Genomic DNA, 23,635 nt, shown 5'->3' on the forward strand with positions numbered 1-23,635 from the left:
TTCCTTCCTTCCTCGGCATGAGAGGGCATTTGTTATTATTCGGACAAAACACTCCTCCGGGTGAATGCGAGGCGCATGCAAGCAAACACCGCAGCAAAGAGAGCCGCTGCGTCTCGCACGTGACGGCAACGAACGTTTCTCGCTGCAGGAGAGCGTTTCCTATTTCTGCAAAGGAGGAGGGCAAGCGCTGCCAGCGGGCCCCAAACCCACGCTCCAAAAAAAAGCAAAACGAAACAAAGCATAGTGCATTATAAAGAGGCTGCATTTCTGTCCTCGCCAATGCCATATAACACAAAGAAGCACGCCTTGAGGTAAAGAAAGCAAAAGGGGGAGGCAGGGCAGCAGAGGCGCCGGCCTTGCGGAGACCTTTATAGCCTTGTAGGAGAGAAACCGGAGTCGCGCCGTTTCTGGCTCACGCAGTTCTGCCACAGGCTTCCCGCTTTGGGGATTGAACCTTAACTCGGGGTGGCTGCTCCCTGGGGTGGGGAGGCCTGCGAGCGGAACTCGGCTGCTTCAGACGCCGAGGAGGGAAGCGAGCCCGCGCGGCGCTCTGCCCCTTTGCCCCTGGACACGCCCGGCTTCGGGGGGGGGGCGGGGGCGGAGAGAGCCGGCTCCGCCTGCGCCTGTCACGAGGAGCCGTGTAAACAGTTTCGGTTCGCAGGCTTCCCGAGAAGGAGGAGGCTGTTGCCTTTCCTCCGCTATGGAGGATAGCCTGGCCCGCGCCTTCGGAGGCCTGAGCCTCCGCCAACCCCCCGCGCAAAGCAAGGGCCCCCCTCGCAGGAGGCGCCGCTTCAGCAAAAGCCTCTACTTGCTGCGAGGCCTGCCCGGCTCCGGGAAAAGTACTCTGGCCAGGTAAAAAACAACAACACCCCCCCCTCCTTTCGAAGGAGAGAGGACTCCTTCCGCTTTCTCACCTCGAAGCTCTGTGAGGGAGGGTAGACCGGTTGCTCAGCAGGCGCTCTGGACGTGCTCAGAGACTCTTGATCGGTGCGGGAACTTGCGACCCTCCCTCCGGATGCGTTGAGGATTCTGTGAAAAGCGGGCAAAGCTGGTGGAAGTTGGCGTGCAGAAGCGACTGCAGGGCCTCGGGTCCCTGTCCCCACCTCTGGTTTTCAGGTTCTTTGCATTCAAGAAGGGTTCTGATGGAAAGAGGGTTGCAGTCAACTTTATTTTTTTTCTAGTAGGGTGGCTCCTGTGGTCGACATTAGATAGGCGTAGTTCCTTGTCACTGTACCACCATGCTGGGGAAAAACCTTTGTCTCTGGGGGTTGGGTTCTGATAGCTGCTGCACGATTGTTCAAGGTACAGGAGCATGTCTGAAAGAAGTTGGCGGCTGTTCATGGTAGGTCAAGACAGAGCTCCAAGGTATCTCAGGGAAACAAGAGAATTGGTGGGGTGGCTGCTGCTGCTGCTGCCGCCTTCACAGCTGTCACTGCCTCTTTTTTTCTGAGCTGCAGCAGTTTTGTTTTCTTAATTGGTTATCAGTTCCTACCACCAGTGTAAACTTAAGAGTGATAAGAGTAATTGCCAGTAACTAAATATATTTTCTTTTTGTAAACATATATTTGGTATATTTCCCTGTTTCAACATGAATATTTACCGACAGGAATTTCCCAATCCTCAAACGGCCTTGGTTGGTTCAGCTTGATTCTGAGAAAATCAAACAAGATACTTTGGAAGGCAGTCAACATTGCACTGAAAGCACGCCCACAAAGATATCGCTTTGATTTTAGTGACTCTGGATTTTGCCCTTGGTTACCATTTTCCTATGATTAACGGAAGTGGAAAGAACTGTTTTGATCACTTTAAAGAAAACAGCTAGCTCTGTTTTCTTTGTGATGTCCCACGTTTTTAATACAGGATTTGAGTGGAGTCAACATCAGAAACCTATAATCAGTATGCAGTACTGCAATATATTTCCTGATGGCTTAAACTAATACAGTATAAGCATTTTCCAGCACAGGTAGCTTTCACCAGGGTTCCCTGATTTGTGGCACACCAGCTGCATCCCCCAACAAAGTATTGTGACCTCCCAAGCTGGCAGCAAAAGCAGGAAGCAAATTTATTGAACACTTAGGAGGCCTGTTATACATCACTTACGTGACAAACCTCATACAGGGTGAAATGAAACAAGACACCAACAAATAATAGCAGGTTTTGCAACTTTTGTAACTTGCCCATCACTAAAGGTAAATTGAGCTGAACTGGAGTATAATGGTGAGATTCATATTACTCTTCATTTCTAAGCACAGGTGTTATGTTGTCTTCAAAGAGCATATAGTTACCATCAAAGGCATAGCTCTTTATTTTCTGCATGAACCTGCTTGGAAATGGCTTGTTTTTAATTTCATTGGCTTTCAAAATGTGCTTCTGGCAAGCCAGTCATGGAAACATTGGCTCTGGTTTCACATCTTACTGATTTTAGGAAGTGCAAAAAATCTCACTCTGTTCGTACGACATGGTTCTGTTTCACCAGAACTGAAGAGTTCATACTGAAGGCATGCTGGCCGAAAAGTGAAGGGTGAAGAAAGAGTTAAGCACTTTCCCCTTGCCTCCCTCACCCCCTGGATATTTAGTCTTCTTGTCACATCTCCAGGATAAAGGAAGCACAATTTATAGCAAGTGTGAAGAGAAGCATCTGGTCAATGAGGACAGTATTTTTAAAAAATGCACCCGAGAGTTGCACAAAGTCCACAGTAGTATGCATTTTATAAGCAAAGCATATATATTAAACAGTTGGGAGCATAGAGATAAATGTGACCTGACAGTTCATTTCAGCTTGCTGGCCTCTCTCTTTACTCTTTTGATAAATTGAGGCCTGCCTCTGCCATTGCTCAACAAGATAAGGAATTGAGAAATGAAAGTTTTCAGTCCGACTTTTTTTTCTAGATCGCTTTTGGCTTAACTCGCTTGGGAAAGGATTCTTTTATTGTGCTGAGAGATTGCAGATGATACCTTGACATTCCACCTCCAAACATCAAGGCTCCATTGCTGCAGCTTCACCTTTTTCAACAAATCTTTCCCATGAGAAGTCTGACATATTCTGTTGTCCTTTACTGTCAAGAGGAAACTTTATGCTAGGGATGGATGGATGGATGGCATTTGTTGATAGTATCTTATAAGAGTAGACAAGTTGAGTCTGGATTGAACAGATGGTGCTTCATCCATATCTAAGTGAGGCTAAGTCCAACTGGTTAAGTGCTATAAACTGGTTAAGTGGGTGGGTCCTTATCATTCACTGTTCTTTAAAAAATATTGTTGTGAATGTAATACATAGATCTGGGCTGGGGAACCTACATCCCTCAGGACAGGCATCCCCAAACTTCGGCCCTCTAGATGTTTTGGACTACAGTTCCCATCTTCCCCAACCACTGGTCCTGTTAGCTAGGGATCATGGGAGTTGTAGGCCAAAACATCTGGAGGGCAGCAGTTTGGGAATGCCTGATATAGAGCTTCCCTACCAGTCACACCCACCTGCACTGGATTTTGCATAGTTTGCTATAAAAGGCAGACTCGAGGATTGCTATCCTGCCCTAAAAGGCTGTGGTCTTAACACTGCACCTGGATTATTGCTCCTTTGCTGTTATAATAGCTCCTCCTCCTCAGGGAAGTATAGCACTAGGAGCAGGAAGACTGAGATTCAAATCCCCATTGAGCCACAAAGCCTTGGGTCAGCCGACTCAGCCACTATCTCTTAGCCCAGGCATCCCCAAACTGCGGCCCTCCAGATGTTTTGGCCTACAACTCCCATGATCCCTAGGTAGCAGGACCAGTGGTCAGGGATGATGGGAATTGTAGTCCAAAACATCTTAGCCTAACATTCGTCTCACAGGATGGTTGTAATGATAAATCGGGTTTGATGGGGGGAGGAGAGAAACATGCATGTTACTTTACTGTCTGAAAAACTTGGGATCAGGATACATTACAGATCAACCACCTTGATATAGACCACACCAACCTTTAAGATCTTTCAAGGGGCCCACGCTTATAAGCATATTGCCACTTGGTGACAACATGGAACCTGGCAATTTCCATGGTAGCAGCAGCTTCTTGGAACCCCCTGGAAATTTCATTGAACGTCGTGTTTTTATTTTTATGCAAACTGCTTAAAGGTGGTTTTTATTGTATTAAGTGGTATACAAATCTTATTAATAAATATTTTCTCCTGCAATAAACGGGTGGGGGGGGGTTAATTTGCTGGTGATTCAACTCTTGCTCGAATGGTGCTTTATTTTCATATGACGATTCCTCTAAAAGTGCACGGGGAACATTTGGTTAAATTGAAGGGTGGTGGTGGTTAGAAAATGAAAAACTTCACTCCTTATGGTTTTACTAATCCGTGTGAAATTTTGCCCTTTCCTTACAATTGTTTGGTCTCAACAGGCAACTGAAACATGAATTTCCCCGTGCCGTTGTTCTGAGCACTGATGACTACTTCTCTGCAGAGGACGGCACGTATGTCTTTGATCCTGATGCTCTAGAAGATGCACATAGATGGAACCAAAATAGAGGCAAGTACAGCCCTTCCTAGTTTTGTGTGTTAGGTTTTGCTTCCTATTTACACCTTGTACCCTTCAGCAATTTTCTTCTACAAAAAGTTACAGCTGAAGAGAGAGCCTTGCTGTAAGAGAATGTCTTATTTGTCGCACCTGCGCTATTCATTTTGCTCAAAATGGCTTTCAGAGTTGATCAAAACATCAATTACTAGTAGTAAGAAGTGAATGATTCTATGGAGAAAACAATTATATGCTATTTAGGGGCTAATGTTTGAGTCTCTAGTACAGACGTGGAAAAAATGCATTATAAAAGTTCCTAGCAAAGGAATGAATTGTACAATATATGCTCTATAATCAGTTGGCATTGCTTCTGCTGTCAGATATCTAAAGGCAGATTTGTATGCCCTGATAATAAACTTTTAATACTAAAAATATAAGCATGGCCACCACCATTAAATAACAATAATAACAATAACAACAACAACAATAATAACTTGTTTACACATTTCATTTCTAACTTTGTTGTATCTTCCTCTTGGGTTTGAACAGATTGGTTAAGATTGTGTCAGTCATAGTTTCAGCGGTTCTGATGTTAAATGAAAACATGGATAACTGAAGATTTTCTGGATTAATTGCAGCACTCCAAGAAGGCAGGAGGGGAGCAAGCATGAAACATGCCCTCACAAGGCTTCTGTATATCTTGTCCCAATAAGCTGAAATAGGTACATTGAAACTGGGCCGTTGTGTGGATTTGCTCATAGCTCTCATGTAAAGAAAACTATGTGAAGGAGAAATTTGTTTTCAGAAGTTTTGTGTGAGAGTCCACATTTCCATTGTATCTCTGATTTTTAATTTTGTATATGACTGAGCACATGTTCTCCATAACGGTTACAGTGCAGTGTCTACTCTGGACAGATTTATTATGGAGCCTAGCGATTGATAACCACCTTCAACCACCTCTCAGAGGCCAGGTCTGCTGAAGGCACAAATCTTTCCCAGCTTTTACAGCAGCCTGAATTCTTTTATCCAAGATCCTTCCCTTTCCATCCCTTGCTTGCAGTGTCTAGTTTATTCCTGCCTGACATTAATATGGGTGGAAATCAACAGACTGAAACTAAAGCACATTATGGACTAAATTGTGTGTCTTCACAAACACTTGCTCATTACATTCAGCACATCAGTACTTGTTTGTGACACAGTGAATCCTCAAAGGCTCAATTCAGAACATCTGTGTAGGTAACAGGATGATTTCACTGATTGTCTGGTCTTTTAAAACATTTACATTGTTATGTTACAGCACGTAAAGCCATGAAGAATGGGAAATCCCCAGTTATTATTGATAATACCAACGTCCGCGCTTGGGAAATGAAGCCATATGTGATAATGGTAGGGGAAACCGACCTGTTGTCATTCTTCATATTTAGTCATGGGTTCCAGAAATGAGCAGATAATCCTGCTATTTGCTATCAAGAGAGGTGGAAAAATGGCAAGAACTTCAAATGCGCTGAACGTTTTTTTCAAACATTCGTTTTCTTTCACATATTTTGTCCAAGCCCTGGAACATTTTTTTGTGCCACAACTGGATTGATTTCTACCCCCTCTTGCTCCCTTTTTCTTTGGGTTCTGTTTAGTCCAGGCATGTTTAAAGTCTGTTTCAGGGGTCTAATCCAGCCTGCCATTCAGTTTGGGCACCCCTGGTAGTCATTGTGTTTTCCTTTCAAGGTTAGGTCACTTAACATCATCTGATTCTTAGAAACCACTAATGGTCCTAATCTTTTGCACAATACGTGGCTGGATGTGCCAGTAAAATGCTGATCTTCCATATGGTCTGGTTTCTATGCCTCGGTGAGCATAGACCATGCAGTCTGTGTGACCAGCTTTCTGATCTTGCATATGAAACTACCTTTTGCAGAACCAAACCACTGGTTAATCATATGATTGGTTCTGACTGGTGAAAGCTTTCCAAGATACAGCCAGTTGCCCAAGAACCATTTAACTAGAGATGCCAGGGATCTTCTGCAGGCAAAGCATGTTCTGTGCCCAGGGGCTACGCGACAGCATCTTTCAAGTTGAAAGAGTGTCACTTTCTTTAATCTATATTATATGATTCTTTTTTTCTGAACTGAGCATGCTCTGTAACTCTTAGGTTGCAGGGGGACATGAGTACCTTTCCTCCAGATTGCACTGTCGTTGCTGGGATCCTAGTTCTCAAACTGCAGTCAGTGTACACTTGCCTCCAGCTAACATCTGGAGACGGTTTGGTGACTGTGCTGGGAACCTGGTAGGATAGTGCCTATCACTCATGATGAGATGTGTTTTCTGCCCTTGTGTCTGTATAACTTTTGGTATATTTTTGCTGTAGTTCAAAATCACTTGAAAAATCATCTTGGAATCTGACTCTAGAATTAGGTCAGTCTGCTAATTTCCCTTTCTTTGTGTGTGGTTAATATAACTTTGACAGCTTATAATTTATTAATGAAGCAACTATTTCAACATCCATACCTCATCAGATGTGTTACGAGCACATAATTTGCTGTGCTATTGCATGGCTTTGCTGTTTTTCTTGAGAAGGAATGTTTGCCAGAAGTGAGCAATATGTGATAGTGTTGTAAATTGTTGCAATCTTGTTTTCTAACTTACCTTGGCAACTTTTATGTTTAGAGATCTTATGGAATTATAAGAGGTAAATTATTTTGAACCACGGGGCAGCACAAAATTTTGAGATTTACTGACATGACAAATATATGGTATTAATAGTGTGGCCATGTTGTACTGAACTGCAGTCTCACTAGAGTTTAAGGCTAATTATATATGCTTTATTATACTTTTTTACTTTTTATACTTCGTCATGTTGTGCATATGTAAATCATGAAAGGTAGCTTTTTATTGTGACTTGAATACAAATTCAGTACTCTTTCACATCAGGCACTTGAACACAGCTATGAAGTTCTTTTTCGAGAGCCAGATACACACTGGAAATTCAATGTTCGGCAACTAACCAGGTACAGTTTTTTTTTTTTGCTTATGATTTTAGCTGCTATGAGAATGCAAGTGATACCTGCAACAAAATATTGCACTACCTCTAATATAACCTCTAACAGGATAACCTCTAACAGGAGCTCACCTGTTCAGAATGCCAGCTAGCCATGCCCTCTTGCAGAACATTCCATTCTACCCCCAGATCTGTTCTGCTTTTTCATCTGATGCACAACCTTTCATTGCTGTGCACTATGGTCAGTCCTTACTGGACTGTGTTTTTTTGCCTCCTTGGAATTTAAAAAAATTACTTCTGCAAAACTTTGGGGTCTGTGGAGCATGCAGATACCTCTGAAGGTGAAGTGATTTCTCCTTTTTGAGGGTCTGTGGCTGGAAAGTCAGTTGCCACAGAGAGAGAGGTTTAAGTCAAGAAAGACTTTATTTTATGATCGCAAAAGATTGGGGGTACTGCTGTAACCATATTTATAGTCTTCTCAAAGATAGGAAGAATTCAAAAGAGCCAACATCGACATAACATAGGGTATATAACCTTTTATGGCATATTACATACACTAACCACCTTTTGGACATGCGTATTGCAGTCAGACAGTCTTCAGCATGCTCCCTGCATGATCAACGAGTGGACAGTTGCTCATATATCATTTCCCAAGTAATAACACAATCCCCCTTTATTCATTCTTTCCCTTGTAAAGCTAAATATTTTTACACAGCCAGCTCGTCCTGTAACACAAACCACTTCCTTTTCTTGTCATTCTCTTCCTTTATTGACAATCTGCATTTCAAGCAAACAGGGCAATTCTCAATGAGGGATTTTATTTTTTCCTTTATTAATAAAAAATTCCCTTCTCTTGTATGCCTGTGGCCCCATTTTGGCTTTTCCTTTGTCAGGACTAATAACCTGTGATAGCTAGTAGATGGATGAGTGGGACCTGCTATAGTGTGTTACAGTGTAGAGTGCTCCACCCTGCCATGACTTCATAGAATGCTATAATTGGTGCTGCGCTCCCCATTTTCTCTTTTGCTATTAGAGGGAATAGTTCCCCTTAACCTCTTAGGTCTCATATACACAATGCTGTTCCAAACCACGAACACACATTAATGGATTAATTTGTGAACTAGGTTGTCATGAAAATGTAAGGAGCAGTTCACATGGTTGCTGGTAGTCACATGCTGTTTGGATATGTAGCTAACTAAATATACTTACGTATATGTTTACATATATTCCATAGACGGAATGGCCATGGTGTTCCACGAGAGACAATACAGAGGATGAAGGAGCAATATGAGCACGATGTTACTTTTCATGATGTGCTTCATTCAGAAGAACCAGCCAGACATTTCAGTAGATCCTATGGCGTTTACGATAATGGTTGTTCCTATGTGAACTCAACATTCTCCAACAGAAGAGCTAATGGCAACTTCAGAAATGAAAGATCATTTAGTAGGAGAAATGATTTCTACCCGGTATTTTAGAGTTTTTTAATCAAGTTGTATAAAATTTTGTTTTAGGAATTCTGGAATTCTGTAATTAAAATATTTGTATTTTTCTATTGGGCTAGATTTAGTTTTTAAATCTCCATATATTCTTTTGGAGGTTAAAAACCCTGTTTTAATATTCTTCTGATGCAGATTATATTTCTTCACTCATGTTTACACCTGGCTACAGGATGACTCACGCTAGAAGTGTAAACATAATGAAGAACCCACAGTAATTTTTAGCAGCAATATAGAAAAGGATCTTCATGTCATTGGCATCCCTGTGCAGATCAAGCAAATAGTGGTGCTATACAATGTTTGGTCCTGGTAAGGATGCACACAAATGATATTTGATATCATTAGTGTGCCATTGCTAATCATAGTATAGTGCAACAGTTAGAACTCTAATTCCCCATCAATTATTCAGTATACAAGGCTGTGGGAATGTAAACAGATTTCCCTTCATAAATATTGACACAATTAATTTTACAGTATACAAATTTTAAAATGTTAGTTTCTTTTGTACCTAGGTTTTAAAATTAAGTTATAGATCGCATTTCATAGGACCACCTTTTTTTCTACATTCCATATTAATTTAGCTTCATTTTTATGGCATTTACCTTCTTTGACACATCTGCTTCTCTACTTTGCAGTTTACCTCCTTTTTTACATCATGTAGATTTCCTTTCTTGCCGAAACCAATGAGGAGCTTTATTTAGACCCCCAATGGTTGTCATTGCTCACTCTATTTTTTTTTTTATGATTCCTGAAACACACACCAAATAGTTTGCAACCGTAGGAACAATTCAGGGAAGAGGCATAATCTTGACAACAGATTGGTTTTTCTCTGCTCCACAGTAAGACTTGGGTCATCCTCAATTTCCTGTTTGGTAGTAGCATATGCCAAAGATGGGTAGAGCAAGGAAACCTGCCTAAATTCAGTGGCCATTAGAACTAGACATTACCTGAAATGAGTGAGAGTAATTTGCACTCTTGTGACTTTTGTTAATGTTCAGTTCCAAATGTTATTTGTGCCTTTTTGCAGCCTGCTAGTTTAACTTCTCTAGTCTGCGCTTTTTCTCTTCATCTAATTGTTTCCACAGATCAGATACTACTCGGTATATTTGCTTAATCATTCCGTCTAAAAGCTCTTCAAGGGTAGGTACTTCTATAACAAACAGAAGGTTTGTATGTTTTGGATATGTTTGGCCTTACATGTCTTTAAAGCTGGCCTCTTTTTTTTTCCTCTTGAACCATTGTGATTGCTATGCAAAAATAAACAAGGGAATCAAATTATATTGACTGCATGTTTTGAACTGTACACTGGAGTTCTAAAAATATACAATTCCTTCATTAAAGTTAGTTATTGCTGAACCACTTTGAATGTGCTTCTGTGAACACGACAGGATTTTTAAAATTTACAGCCATTCTTACTGGATTCTTCAGAATCTATTTGATAGAGCATACATAATCACACTAAACTTTATTCTGAATTGAGTAATACACAAGCAAGTCTGCACAAAACACAACATTTACAAAGATTGCTTAAATATTTAAATGTACAGGGGCATTTATAAGTACTTTTATCTTCTTTGTCTTTGGAACTTCATCTGCACAGCTAATGGAAGTATTTGTTCCATTTGTCTCCTTTGTAGCAGCCTCAGTACTCTCCTTACAGTCCTGCATTATATCTGTTTTACCAGAATACTGGAATTATTCCTTACTAAAAGGCTGACAGGAAAAGCATTGGGTACGGAATAAACAATTGTACCCACCAAATCAACCTGTATCTTCTGGAAAACTACTTACGAGGGCTTGTGTATTTATCATTGCAAGCTCCTCGTCAGCAACAAAATTATTTTCAAGAGGAGAACCAGTCTCACTAAACCCTCTCAGGGCAGATTTTTTATTATAACATGCAGTTCTTTTCAGTGACTTTTCAAGTTGAGTGCTGGAACTTCGGGGGGGCTGAAATGCCCTTTTCAGAGATGGAGAAATAAATATACAGTTGGTCTTCACTGGTGGTGGGGAAGGTACTCGACTAAGCAGGTCCATTGCTCTTCTTTTCTTACAGTTCTTAGGGGTTTCTTCTAGTTCCGCTGTTTTTGCTGACCCTAGAAATACCGGTGGCTTTGAATCTAGCTTCCCAAGTGACAAAGGACTCTGATGCCATAGTCCACTGCCAGGAGTTGCAATCTAATTAAAAGGGAGGGAAAACTAAGCTTAAATTCTGTCAATGACTACTGCCATTCAAAGCCATCTGAACTAATCATTACTCCACCACCATCCCTGAGGTATTTGTATTTACTTGAGATGGTTAAATATGCTGTCTGATATTAAGTTGATTATACTGGTAAATATAATCATAATAGATTAATAAAAACTTACGGAATGTTTATTTCCTGCACCAGAATTCTGAGAAATGGGATCCAAGCCACATTCTTTGGGCAAGTTAAATGTTTGTGGGTCATCTGTTTGTAGTAAATTCATCAGTTTGCATTGTGCATCTTTGCCAAAGCAGCTGCTATTCTGCAGGACGAAAATATACAGTTTTTACTTTTTAAAAAAATCCTTTGCTATTGATTTTTAACTTAATGGATACGGTATGCTGTAGATACTCAGGACTGCAATACCTCAAGAACCTCCTCTCCCCATATAAACTGACATGGACCCTGAGATAATCATGCAAGGACTTCTTCATGTGCCTCTTCCACGAGACGTCCAGAAGCTGGCAACATGAGAACGGGCCTTTTCTGCAGTGGCTTCACATCTGTGGAATGCTCTCCCTAGGCCCGATTCATGTGGCGCCTTCATTAAACATGGGCCTCAGGCAAAAACGCTTCTCTTCAACTAAACCTTTGGCTGATCAACATACTATATGCTTTCACATGTGTTTTGGGGGGTGTTTCTGGTTTTGTTCTAATTTTTATTAGGTAGTTTGTGTTTTTATTTTTTTATGCTGTGAACTGCCCTTGAGATCTTCAGGGGAAGGGTAATACACAAAATGAATGACATTTGCTCACTTGGGGGGGGGGGGGGTACTGACCCTATATGTAGATAGGCATTGGCTCTAACTAATGCGAAAAATACTGGCGTTCACATTTTGTTGTTTATATAAGCAGCAGGTTGGACTGGAGACCAAATCATGCAGACCTCTTCTCCATGTACAGCATGAACAGGTCTCGCATCTTTGACCTGCAGCTTTGCACATTTCACTACATGGGTGCTTTGGGAAAGCTGGACATCTTGTATGGACAAAAGCCCCTTATCAAAAAATATGTATGTTTTGGCGACTACTGCTACTACTGCCCTAGAAATAGTGTAATGCCTTTTATGAAGTTGATAGCTTATTTGGAGGGTGCAGCTGGCATCCTGTTTCTGGACAGAGGCTTGTGGTCAGGAACACATGACAACAGTGCTCCAAGCTATTACCTGAGTTTCTATAGCAAATGTCCTTTAATTAGGGCAACTAGAGAAACATCTTCCACAAAATATTGAATTGTCTTCCACTGGAGACTAGACAAGTCAAAACATTAAATGCTAATTTAGTATGTCTTTTGTTGCAACCAGCCTTTATCATTTGATATACCATGTGTATAAGGTAACATAACCCCCCCCCCCACATGCCTTCAGTGCATTGTATACGTGAGATCAACATACCTCTACAGTATTTCTCAGTTCATTAAAACATCCTTGGAGATGACTTTCTTTTGGATTTGAGGAGAAGGCAGAAAGGTCTCCAGCAAATAATGTGGGAATGTCTGATCTAAATTCAGGTCGCCACTGAAGGTTGATTGCAGAGATCAACATAGAAGGAATAATTATGTCATCAATAGCAAGCTGCTTAAGATCTGTATAGATCTGGACTGCTATGAAATGATGATTCTCATCTGACAGATACACCAGCGTAGAGAAACCTGTGTTATAAATGAAACATAAAATTTAACTCCACTTTTAAAACTAAAAATACTAACCTTTAAAACGTTTACATTTTAACCCTAACAAAACCCAAAAGGTAATTCTGGGGAACTTGAATATAATAGTTTATATACTTTGAGCATTGTATTGGGAAAAGCCTGTAGCCTACTAGAATGAATGCATTAAGCAAGGTGTATCTGACCAACAATGTTTCAAGACACAGTACAAGAATCAGGTGAGCTGATTAAAATGCATCTGAATTAAATAATTGGAAATTTAAAAACTGATTTTAAGCAATTTCTCCTAATGTAGTTCACAGAGGCTTACACAAAGTCTTCCCATTTGTGCAAGAACTTCTACTTGTGCAATGGAACAACTTCTCCATCATCTCTCCTTGTGTGTCCCTGTGCCCCCCAAATTGCTCCAGAGGGTTGGGGAGAAGTGGAAGTCCTTGTGCAAACAGAACAGCCCTTATTTCCTGAACATACTAACTGGTTCTTTTAACTTTTAAAACATATTGTTTCCAACTAAACAGAACTTTTCATACTGATTAGGAACATAATCAAAAGCCATTTGTTGTTCAACTTACGAGTCTTTTGTGCTACAGAATTAGATCCACATTGACCCAAGCAACTCAGTACAGAAATAACTGATTTCTATTTGGCTTTCTCTATTCATGCAAGAAGGTTAATTAAGATGATAAGTACCTAGAGTTTTCCAGAAATTGCTCATAGTTGCTGGGCAGAACAATGTTTACAGATTATAATTTAAAAATAAAAGCATAGTCATACATTTTCAGAATTCGAGAACTGAAAGAATAGCAGATTTCAAGTAGTAACAGGCATAAAAATGAAAGCACAAGATCATCCAAGTGGGGTCACTAAATTATCCTGATGAAATACAGGTTGGTGCTTTCTGGATCTTTGTATGTGTGTTGACTTGCCAATGCTTGGGTCTGATAGGAATTCCAGAATACATAACTTATGGTATTGTTTGTAATGCCTGACCCGAAAAGCCAGAAATTTTTCTCTGGTTTCGGTTCATGATTTCATTTTGAGATTAGATATATCGGCTTTAACAAGTCATATTTAGGTATGCTTATAAACAAGATTCTAAAACCATGCTATAATTGAAATGTAACTGATTTCAATAAAATTCCAATTTTAAAAACTATTTACAAACCCTAATAAGGATTCAGACTGGTAACTTAAATAGGATTCTTTTAAACTCATTATAAATCAGTGCACTAGTCTTAACATACCCATTCCTTTTCTTAGAGAAATTATATATCCCACCAAATCCACTTCAGAACAGGTAGGATGGAAAGATGGTTCCAACAGCTTGCTGAATCTCAGGCACTCTCTTGGCCTGTAAACTTGTGACAGTGTTTCTTGAGACACCTAAAGAATTTTGAACAGTGACATCATTATTCATTTATTATAAAGGTTGCTTAAACTTTTAGGTTAATTCACAATGACAGCCCATAATACGTACTGGCAACTGCAGATACTGAGTTTTCTTGGTAGCTGTTAACTGTATATTGGCAGTCTCCAACTTCCCTTTGGATTGGGATGCAGATAATTGGAAAATTCTATACCGAGCTCCTTCCCTTAGGAGGGTACAAATGTCTGATGATGGGCGCCAGATACTCAGTACTACTTCTAAAGATGTAAAATTAAACAATATGTTATCCTTCATCAGCAAGATGGACCACCCTACAGAAGACATGCAGTACCCATGCTGGGTCTTAATAATAACAACATCCTTTTCTAAATGCTCACAGACCGACTGTTGAATTATCTGTTCTAGGACCTTCCCTGATATTGATGTCAAGCTCACTGGTCAGTAGTTACCTGGATCTTCCTTTCCCCCCTTTTTGAAGATGAGGACAACATTTGCCCACCTCCAGTCTATAGGGACTTCACCTGTTCTCCAAGAATTCTTAAAGAGAATACAGTGGTACCTCGGTTTATGAACACAATTGGTTCCGGAAGTCTGTTCATAAACCGAAGCGAACTTTCCCATTGAAAGTAATGGAAAGTGGATTAATCCGTTCCAGACGATTTTTTGTTCTTATGTCCACTGATGATAGTCATTGTTTGGAGGGGGGGGCTTTTTATCCATTTTGGGAGTCAAACAGCCGCAGCCATGGAAGCGCTCCCATGGCTCCGTGAAGGCCAGGCCTGCGGGGGGCATCGGAGCGAAGGCCCTGCTCCGGTGGCGCCCACGGTGGCGCTGGGATTGGGGCCAGGCTGCTGGGAGAGAGAAGAGAGGGACGCGGTCAGGAGCCCCGGAGGCAGCGGAACCCCCCATCCCTCCGCTTCTCCGCCGCTCTCACCATTGCGAAGGGCGGCTCTGTCGGCTTCTCACAAACTCCCTCAGCCAGCAAGTGTTGCCTCCGTTGTCGTGGCGGCTTCCCCCTCCTCCTCAGGCGACGAGAGAGGGAACCTCGCTGCCAGCGCCTGAGGAAGAACTCCTAGCACCGCGCCTGGCTCAAACACCTTCCTTTTCCCCACGAGCGGGGACAGCGCTACCTCCCCGCCGAGCAGGCTCGGGGTTTCCCGCCTTCCTCCACCGCCCCGAGAGACAGGCGCTGCTTTGGCCACCCCTCCGCTGCGCGCAGAGGGGCCGACACCGTCGGCGTGACCATGGCACTGCCGAGACCCAGGTCCGGGTGAAGGAAGGCCACCGATGGGCGCCGCACCTGAGCGCCCTCGCCTCCCGCCATGGCCGCGCCGCCGGTGCCGGCCCCTCTGCGTACGGTGGAGGGGTGGCAACCCTCGACCGTCATCTCTGAGCCAGGTGGCACTGTGGGTTAAACCACAGAGTCTAGGGCTTGCTGATCAGAAGGTCGGGGGCTTGAATCCCTGCAACGGGGTGAGCTCCCGTTGCTTGGTCCCAGCTCCTGCCCACCTAGCAGTTCAAAAGCACATCAAAGTGCAAGTAGATAAATAGGGACCGCTCCGGCGGGAAGGTAAACGCCATTTCCGTGCGCTTCTCTGGTTCGTCTGCGGACAAACGCTGGCTCCCTTGGCCTATAGAGCGATATGAGCGCCGCACCCCCAGAATCAGACACGACTGGACCTGATGGTCAGGGGCCCCTTTACAAAGTCCAGAGTGCATGTCCAACTACACTCAGTTTTCCGTTGCCCCTGTATCCTGAAACCTAAGAGAACATGATCACTTCCTCCCAAGTTTCCAAGCATTTCCACTTCATCAATCAGTTCCTCCCTATCGGTGAGGTCCAGGTCCAAAATAGACGACCCCCCTTGTTGGTTCTTCCACCTTCTGGGAAATGAAATTGTCAGCGATGCAATGGAGGAATTTGTCAGACCTTACACTCTTGGCAGAGTTTGAATCCCAACAGATATCAGGGAAGTTGAAGCCCCCATGATTACTATTTCTCTTCTTTTTGAATGTTTGGTAATTGGCTCTAGTAAGGCATCATCCAAGTCTTCATACAGTGAATTCAGATAATCATGCAATGTGAATAATGTTTAAATCACAAGGATCTCTGACCTTACTAACCTTTTCCTCTTTCTTCTCTTTTATAATCCACAATTCGTAGCTTGATTACGGCAGTTACATCCCTTCTGCAGGAACTGTTTTCCTCCTCAGCAGAATCCACCGCCTTCCTGAATTCGGCTTCTATCTGTGCTTGCCTTTTATCATTTACCATCTGTCTGTGACTGTTCAAGGCCTTTAACTGCTCCTCACTGAAATAACTCTAAAATCACAACAATAATATGGCTTTGTCCATTAGCAAATATAGGCAGGGGGGCTGTTTGTAAGCCTCAGTTCTATAAAGACATGCTGAATTTGTAAAACCAAAAGTTTTTCTTTTTTAGTCTGACCAGAACATCAAAACTCTAAAACAATTATTATTATATTGCTGCAATATAATATTATATTTTATAGTTATTATACTGAAATGTATTTACAAATATGAAAATGAAGTTTCCATCACAGCCACTGAATTGCGACAAACTGCCCCTCATATTTAAAAGAAGCAGCACAAGTGATACTTGACCTTTTCTCTTTCTGGTGTAATATCACAAGAGTGGTCACTGCTTCCCCAACAACTAGAACTACGCACACTACAAACCCACAGTTTGTTGTGTAAACTGGTTCTTATTTTCTTACATTATAGTTCAGTCAAAATAATATCTTCATTTTATCTTACAAATTGTTCTGTAAACATCTCAGGTTTCATTTCAGATTCTGTCCAATTCCCTGCTCACACTCCTGTCCTTCCATCATGGAATCAAACTCCAGAACAGCTTATGGGCAGAGATGTAATCTAAGCACTAACATTCATATCTATGCTATCTATACCCTATTTTCAAATATCCATTTCCACATGCACCCCAAATTATTCTACATTCAAGTTTGCATTTACATAAACTCATCAGCTCTAGAACTCAGTCATTATTTACTGTGAAGAACTTCATAAGTTGATATAAGAGTAGAAATAATGTTAAGTTATTTGAAACATTCTTACTTCCAGGTAAGCTGGATCAGCAGCATTAAGAACTGCCTCGTAAAGTTCTGCCCCATCTTGCAGAGAGCGAATCTGTTGTCTGGTTAACGTGCGGGATCGCAGTACTCTTTTGCCGCCATCTAGTTTTTAAAAAAGTTTGCTTGAGTTTATAACCACCAGAAAACAATTATAAAGAATAATACTAAAGACTCCATTAAAGGTACTAAGTTTAAAGGTACTAAGTTTGACTGGCATTTTATTTTGAAATGATCAATTACCACCCTGAATATTTAGCCCAGGTAAGCCTAAAAATTTCGGAATGTGTTTATTCTGAGTAACAAGCCTCCAGCATGAAGACATCCCTGACAAAAGGATGAAACCATTAAAAGCAGTCTGGTGAATCATAGCAATCATGATGGGACACAGAAGTGGTGACAACAGTCTGTAAGGTAGGTTGAACCTAAGCATATTTATAGTTCAAATGCTACTTTTGAATTGTTTCCAGAGAACAAAAAGTAGCTCTAATTTTATTTTATTTTTTATCAATGTCTTGCCTACCTTACTTGTAAGAGAATCCCATATTTGTTAAGAACCAGATCATGAGAGTTCTATGATCTGATCTGCTGTTTTTCAAAATTTTTGATTGGAGCAGCAGTGCAAGGGGCAGTGGGTGCTTATAGCTATTTCCCCTGCTCTTTGCTGGATCTAAAAAACGCCACAAGCTGCTATTAGCACAACTGCAGCAATAAAATAAAACAATGCTGTCAACAGATGTCTGTGGTTTTTTTCTGCTTCAGGGCTAGCAGGTGAGAGGAACTTCTGAGCCTGGCCCCTTCCTGCTGTTATTCTCAATTTGCCCCTCTAATCTACAGTGCCCCCTTCCATTTGGTTGTGCTCATTTACCTATTCCCTCCACTTCCTGTCCCCAACTGCCTTGTGGCATGTAATTTTTGAAACTCATCTCTATCAGGATGCTGAAAATCACATTCTGAACCAGTTTCTGATCTTCGATGGCAGCATCATGTGGGACACAGACCACCACTGAACTTCACCAGTAATACTTTTGTGGCCATAGGTTAGAGCATTTCTGAATCTAATCAATTTTCTGTATGGAACTGTTGGTACAACATCAAGCCCTTTTTGTGGAAACTCTGCTTCTATGTTCACTTTTGTATTGGGTTCAAGATGCAGAATATTATTATATGAATTAAAGTCTGTTTAGAAACCCAAGCTGAGGCAACATTTAGCATTCAAATAACAATTACCGGTAAACAGCTAATATTTTTCTTTTACCTTCATTCTTTTCAAATTCAGCTTGTATTTTTGCAAGCAATGCTTCCAGGTTTTTTTGTCGATTCTCAGCATGCTTTGCAGCTTCTCTTTCTTCAGCTCGACAGTTACGAAACACATAGGAACCTGCTGTTTTTTCCATCCACTGCAATAAATATTCATTGAAAATGAATATTAGTTACTTAAGTTTTAGATTTTATCTACTTAAGTCTTAGATCTGGTTTAAAGTAATAGTTGAAAGTGATTGAAAGTTATTTCATGCTACAGTACTTTACCTGTATGGGATAAAGTCTTTGAACAATGACATCGATGCAACCAACAGTTCCACCATCAAAAAGGAGTGATGACAAAGACAAAGAAAATGGCCGGGGATCCCGATGGTATCCTAATTTGGCATACCAGCGCGCACGTCGAGTGCTGTTAGCTGAAATCTAAAACAATATCACATATCTACAAATATGGTTGCTATAATGCAGCATATATAAGGCATTCGGCACACACTTGTGGACCAGAAGTTAGTTTTGGCTGAACCTGCCAATAAAAATACAGGTCAAATGATTCATAGCCTGCAACACTGGTTCTCAAATGCTGTTTACGGCAGTTTAGCAGGTGATCCATGATGATAAGTTCAGTAATGGCAAACCTTATAAAACAACTTTGAGAGGCAGTTATATTTCAAGCTGCTACTTGCTTCAGAAACAAATAGCGGCTTACAGGTAATAAATACATTCTCTGTTGGTTCCAATTCCATCTCTGTAACTTTTTGGACTTGTTTTTCAGATTTTAGGTGTTGGAGTTGGCCCTGTCTTTTTTTTAAAAAAAGAGTACCACAAATATCCATTTTACCTTCAGCATAAGAGATTCTGGCGCTTCCAGTGGAGTGCTTGCCTCCTGAGAACCCACAAGTTCTGCTCCATGTACAACAATCTTTTGGCCCACAGTCAGCCTCTTTCTACACAATAGTGATTGGAGGGGAGGGTCCATGACAGCCTTGATTCCATACCAGCCATCTGTAACTTCAACCACTGCTATGTCTTTTTTGCTGTCCTCAGCAGTGCTTTTATCACCACAGATCTGAGACATATTTGTGTTCAATGATATTATTTTAGTGATGCACAGTATGAGAGTTTTAGCAGCAACATCATCTCTTTCCATTATCCTTTTGATGGCTGAGCGATGACTTTGGTCAACTTCCACGTCATACCTTTCAAAAGAAAAAGAAAATACAATTGGCCTGTGAGCATTTAGGAAAGTATCGTGATAACTAAGACCCAGCATGGGTTTCTCAAAAACGAGTAATGCCAGACAAATCTCCTTTCTTTTTTTGATAAAGAGTTACAAACTTGGTGGATCAAGGGAATACCGTGGACATAGTGTATCTTGATTTTAGTGAGACTTTTGACAAAGCCCTCCATGACATTCTAGTGGAGAAGCTGGTAAAATGTGGACTGGATAAGATTACTGTTAGGTGGATTTGTAGCTGGTTGACTGACCAAACCAAACTCTAACAGTTTCTCATCAACCTGGAAAAAAGTTACAAGTGGGGTGCTACAAGGTTGTCCTGGGCCCGTTGTTCTTAATAAACTAGGATGAAAGCATTATTGAGGGGATGCTCTTCAAATTTGCAATGACTCCAAACTGGGAGGGGTAGCCTCTGAAGACAGAATCAGGATTCAACATGACATTAACAGATTGGAGAACTGAGCCCAATCTAACAAAATGAATTTCATAGGGACAAAGGTAAAGCTCTACACTTTGGCAGGAAGAACCAGCTGCACAAATATAAAATGGGGGACACATGGCTTACCACATTCCAAATCTTAATCTATACTATACCTGTACTTTAGCTGAAGTAGTAGTCTTTCCGGAGTCAAACATTTATTGGCGAATTCCCGTGGAAATGCAACTTCCATAGCTGCTAGTTTCCACACAATCCACTTATAATGATTGTAGACCCAAGCTTTTGAAATTAGCTTAGGATCCACACCAGGTGTATCAGACAAAGCCCTGTGGAAAATTATGAGAAAATTCATTAAGTTAAGAGATTTCAAGTCGTAAGAATAGTACTTCAAAGTAGCAACTACCATAACAACTCAAGCTTTTAAATGACTGCTTTGAGGTGACCCATTACAAATGATAGCAAAATAGCTATGGTAAGTAACACTGTCTAATATAATCAGCTACAAACAAGCCACAGGTAAACACATTTATATCCCTTCATTTCAATGGGAAAGTGTATGCTTGACTAGACTCAAAAGTGCACAACTGTAAACAGATCAGCTTTCCTATTTGAGATTTGGATCAGAAAAACATTTACTGATGAAGACAGCAACAAAAAATTATAATATTCCTGCTGGATATGCTTTGTGATTAACACACACTGGTAATTAACATTTTACAGAAACGGTAGCTTGCAGAAATAACATTGCTCTTATTATTTATTAAACAGAACTGCTTTTTCAAGTGAGGCTGAGAATAAGGAGCATTTGCTAGGAGATTAAACATTTTCAAGCGGCATATTGTTAAAATGTACTCAAAACTGTAGTTTGCATAAGTTTTGACATATATTCTATTATTTAAATTCCTAAATATAAGCACTGCCAAAATTCTATCAATTATAGTTTTCTACAGAGGACAGTAGAGTACCCAGGTGTTTAATTTCTAACAAAATACGCAAAAACAGCTCCTTTAAATTTTCTTTTTCATCTCAATATATAAAAAGTTATGTACTTCAACACTAAGACATTATTTGAGGTTCATAATAATGCACTTAATATTTAAACATGCAAAACCTCAACAGGATGAGGTTTTAGCTGAGATTCCTATATTGCAGGGGGTTGGAATATATGACCTTTGAGTCTCTTCAAACTCTAATATTCTATGATACCTGTAGAATTCTTCTTTTCCTGCCTTTCCCTCATCATTTGGAATAAGATATCCACCATCTGCCAGTTGTATTCCACGTTCTTCTAAAAAATAATCTCTACTGAAAAAATCCTGGATGATAAATTGAAAATCTTCTGCATTTCTGCTGCTTATTTTTAGGCACTGCTTGGAAATACCAAATGCATACAACTACAATGGTAAGAGACAAGTTGAATATTTTAGTGTTACTAAATATGCCCATTACCTACACATCAATATACATTTCTTAGAAATTTCTGTATTTCTTGAAAAGTGGAAATTCAAGATGAAGTCTAGAATAAATAAGGCATGGGTTCTTCATGGAAAGCGCTCAGTTACTCTGTCTTAGCAGGTCAATTTAAAGTCCTGTGAAAGTCCAGGGAGAAAGGCAATATACAATATAATCAGGTCTCTACTGTCGGCATTTATATTAAATTCAACACCTTCATTTGCACCAAAAAAGAATTTAACTTAAGAAATAGAGCATAGATATAATTGCACATTGAGTAAATTAAACTTTTTGCAGGATCAGGATCTCTTGTACGGATTTAAGTTATTGTAGTCAGAGGAGACTAAATATATGTGGCCAAGCTCTATTTGGCATTCTAGACCAAATCATCATGTTGACAGAACAGGTTCATGATTGGAAAACAGCCTTGTTCAGACCTAATGATAACTACGGTTGCATTATGGAAGCTAACCAACCTTGTGTCCTCCAAATGTTGGACTACAATTACCAACATCCTTGACCACTGAGCATGCTAGCTGGGGCTGATAAGTGTTGGGACTCCCAAAAGTCTCCGGAGGGCACCAAGTTGGCTACCACTGCCTTATAGGAATGAGCCACAGTGGACCTTGGGCTCAGACACTTCCTCTTCCAGCATGGCCAGGAAGAGAAGGTTTTGCTTTCACTTTACACTATTTTCAATTATTTGTTATACCTGAGTGCTTACAAACTACGGTCAGTCTTAACTGTGATCAGTTGAAACAAGTAAATTCAAACCATAGTTTATGAAGTTCATGTTTCAACTTCTTGTTGTTGTTTAGTAGTTTAGTCGTGTTCGACTTTTCGTGACCCCCCATGGACCAGAGCACGCCAGGCACTCCTGTCTTCCACTGCCTCCCGCAGTTTGGTCAAACTCATGTTGGTAGCTTCGAGAACACTGTCCAACCATCTTGTCCTCTGTCGTCCCCTTCTCCTTGTGCCCTCCATCTTTCCCAACATCAGGGTCTTTTCCAGGGAGTCTTCTCATGAGGTGGCCAAAGTAGTGGAGCCTCAGCTTCAGGATCTGTCCTTCCAGTGAGCACTCAGGGCTGATTTCCTTCAGAATGGATAGGTTTGATCTTCTTGCAGTCCATGGGACTCTCAAGAGTCTCCTCCAGCACCATAATTCAAAAACATCCATTCTTCGGCGATCAGCCTTCTTTATGGTCCAGCTCTCACTTCCATACATCACTACTGGGAATACCACAGCTTTAACTATACGGACCTTTGTAGGCAAGGTGATGTCTCTGCTTTTTAAGATGCTGTCTAGGTTTGTCATTGCTTTTCTCCCAAGAAGCAGGCGTCTTTTAATTTCGTGACTGCTGTCACCATTTTGCGCTCTCCTCTTTCACCCTCATTAAAAGGTTCTTTAATTCCATTCCTCCTCACTTTCTGCCATCAAGGTTGTGCCATCAGCATATCTGAGGTTGTTGATATTTCTTCTGGCAATCTTAATTCCGGCTTGGGATTCATCCAGTCCAGCCTTTCGCATGATGAATTCTGCATATATATAAGTTAAATAAGCAGGGAGACAAATATACAGCCTTGTCGTACTCCTTTCCCAATTTTAAACCAATCAGTTATTCCATATCCAGTTCTAACTGTAGCTTCTTGTCCCACAGAGAGATTTCTCAGGAGACAGATGAGGTGATCAGGCACTCCCATTTCTTTAAGAACTTGCCATAGTTTGCTGTGGTCGACACAGTCAAAGGCTTTTGCATAGTCAATGAAGCAGAAGTAGATGTTTTTCTGGAACTCTCTAGCTTTCTCCATAATCCAGCGCATGTTTGCAATTTGGTCTCTGGTTCC

General features: G+C 41.0%; 2 protein-coding genes across 2 annotated transcripts in view; one reads left to right on the forward strand and one right to left on the reverse strand.

Moving 5' to 3' along the window:
• The first annotated feature begins 638 nt into the window (after positions 1-638).
• Positions 639-10,343, forward strand: N4BP2L1 (NEDD4 binding protein 2 like 1). Its single transcript, XM_035115197.2, has 5 exons — positions 639-852; positions 4,384-4,511; positions 5,794-5,882; positions 7,422-7,498; positions 8,723-10,343. Exons 1-5 carry the CDS (start codon positions 701-703, stop codon positions 8,964-8,966), a joined length of 690 nt encoding a protein of 229 aa, XP_034971088.2. The 5' UTR covers positions 639-700; the 3' UTR covers positions 8,967-10,343.
• The window catches only part of BRCA2 (BRCA2 DNA repair associated), a 33,345-nt gene continuing 18,719 nt past the window's right edge, over positions 9,010-23,635 (reverse strand). The window contains exons 14-25 of the mRNA XM_035115190.2: positions 21,545-21,732; positions 20,494-20,664; positions 19,504-19,861; positions 18,933-19,088; positions 18,661-18,802; positions 17,389-17,507; positions 16,416-16,614; positions 14,382-14,548; positions 14,149-14,287; positions 12,630-12,886; positions 11,358-11,498; positions 9,010-11,165 (exon numbers count right to left, since the gene is read on the reverse strand). Of these exons, the coding sequence (XP_034971081.2) occupies positions 10,749-11,165; positions 11,358-11,498; positions 12,630-12,886; positions 14,149-14,287; positions 14,382-14,548; positions 16,416-16,614; positions 17,389-17,507; positions 18,661-18,802; positions 18,933-19,088; positions 19,504-19,861; positions 20,494-20,664; positions 21,545-21,732 (2,454 nt within the window). The 3' untranslated portion in view covers positions 9,010-10,748. The remainder of the gene's footprint in view (positions 11,166-11,357; positions 11,499-12,629; positions 12,887-14,148; positions 14,288-14,381; positions 14,549-16,415; positions 16,615-17,388; positions 17,508-18,660; positions 18,803-18,932; positions 19,089-19,503; positions 19,862-20,493; positions 20,665-21,544; positions 21,733-23,635) is intronic.

Source organism: Zootoca vivipara, chromosome 4, assembly GCF_963506605.1.
Source record: "Zootoca vivipara chromosome 4, rZooViv1.1, whole genome shotgun sequence".
Taxonomy (NCBI): Eukaryota; Metazoa; Chordata; class Lepidosauria; order Squamata; family Lacertidae; genus Zootoca; species Zootoca vivipara.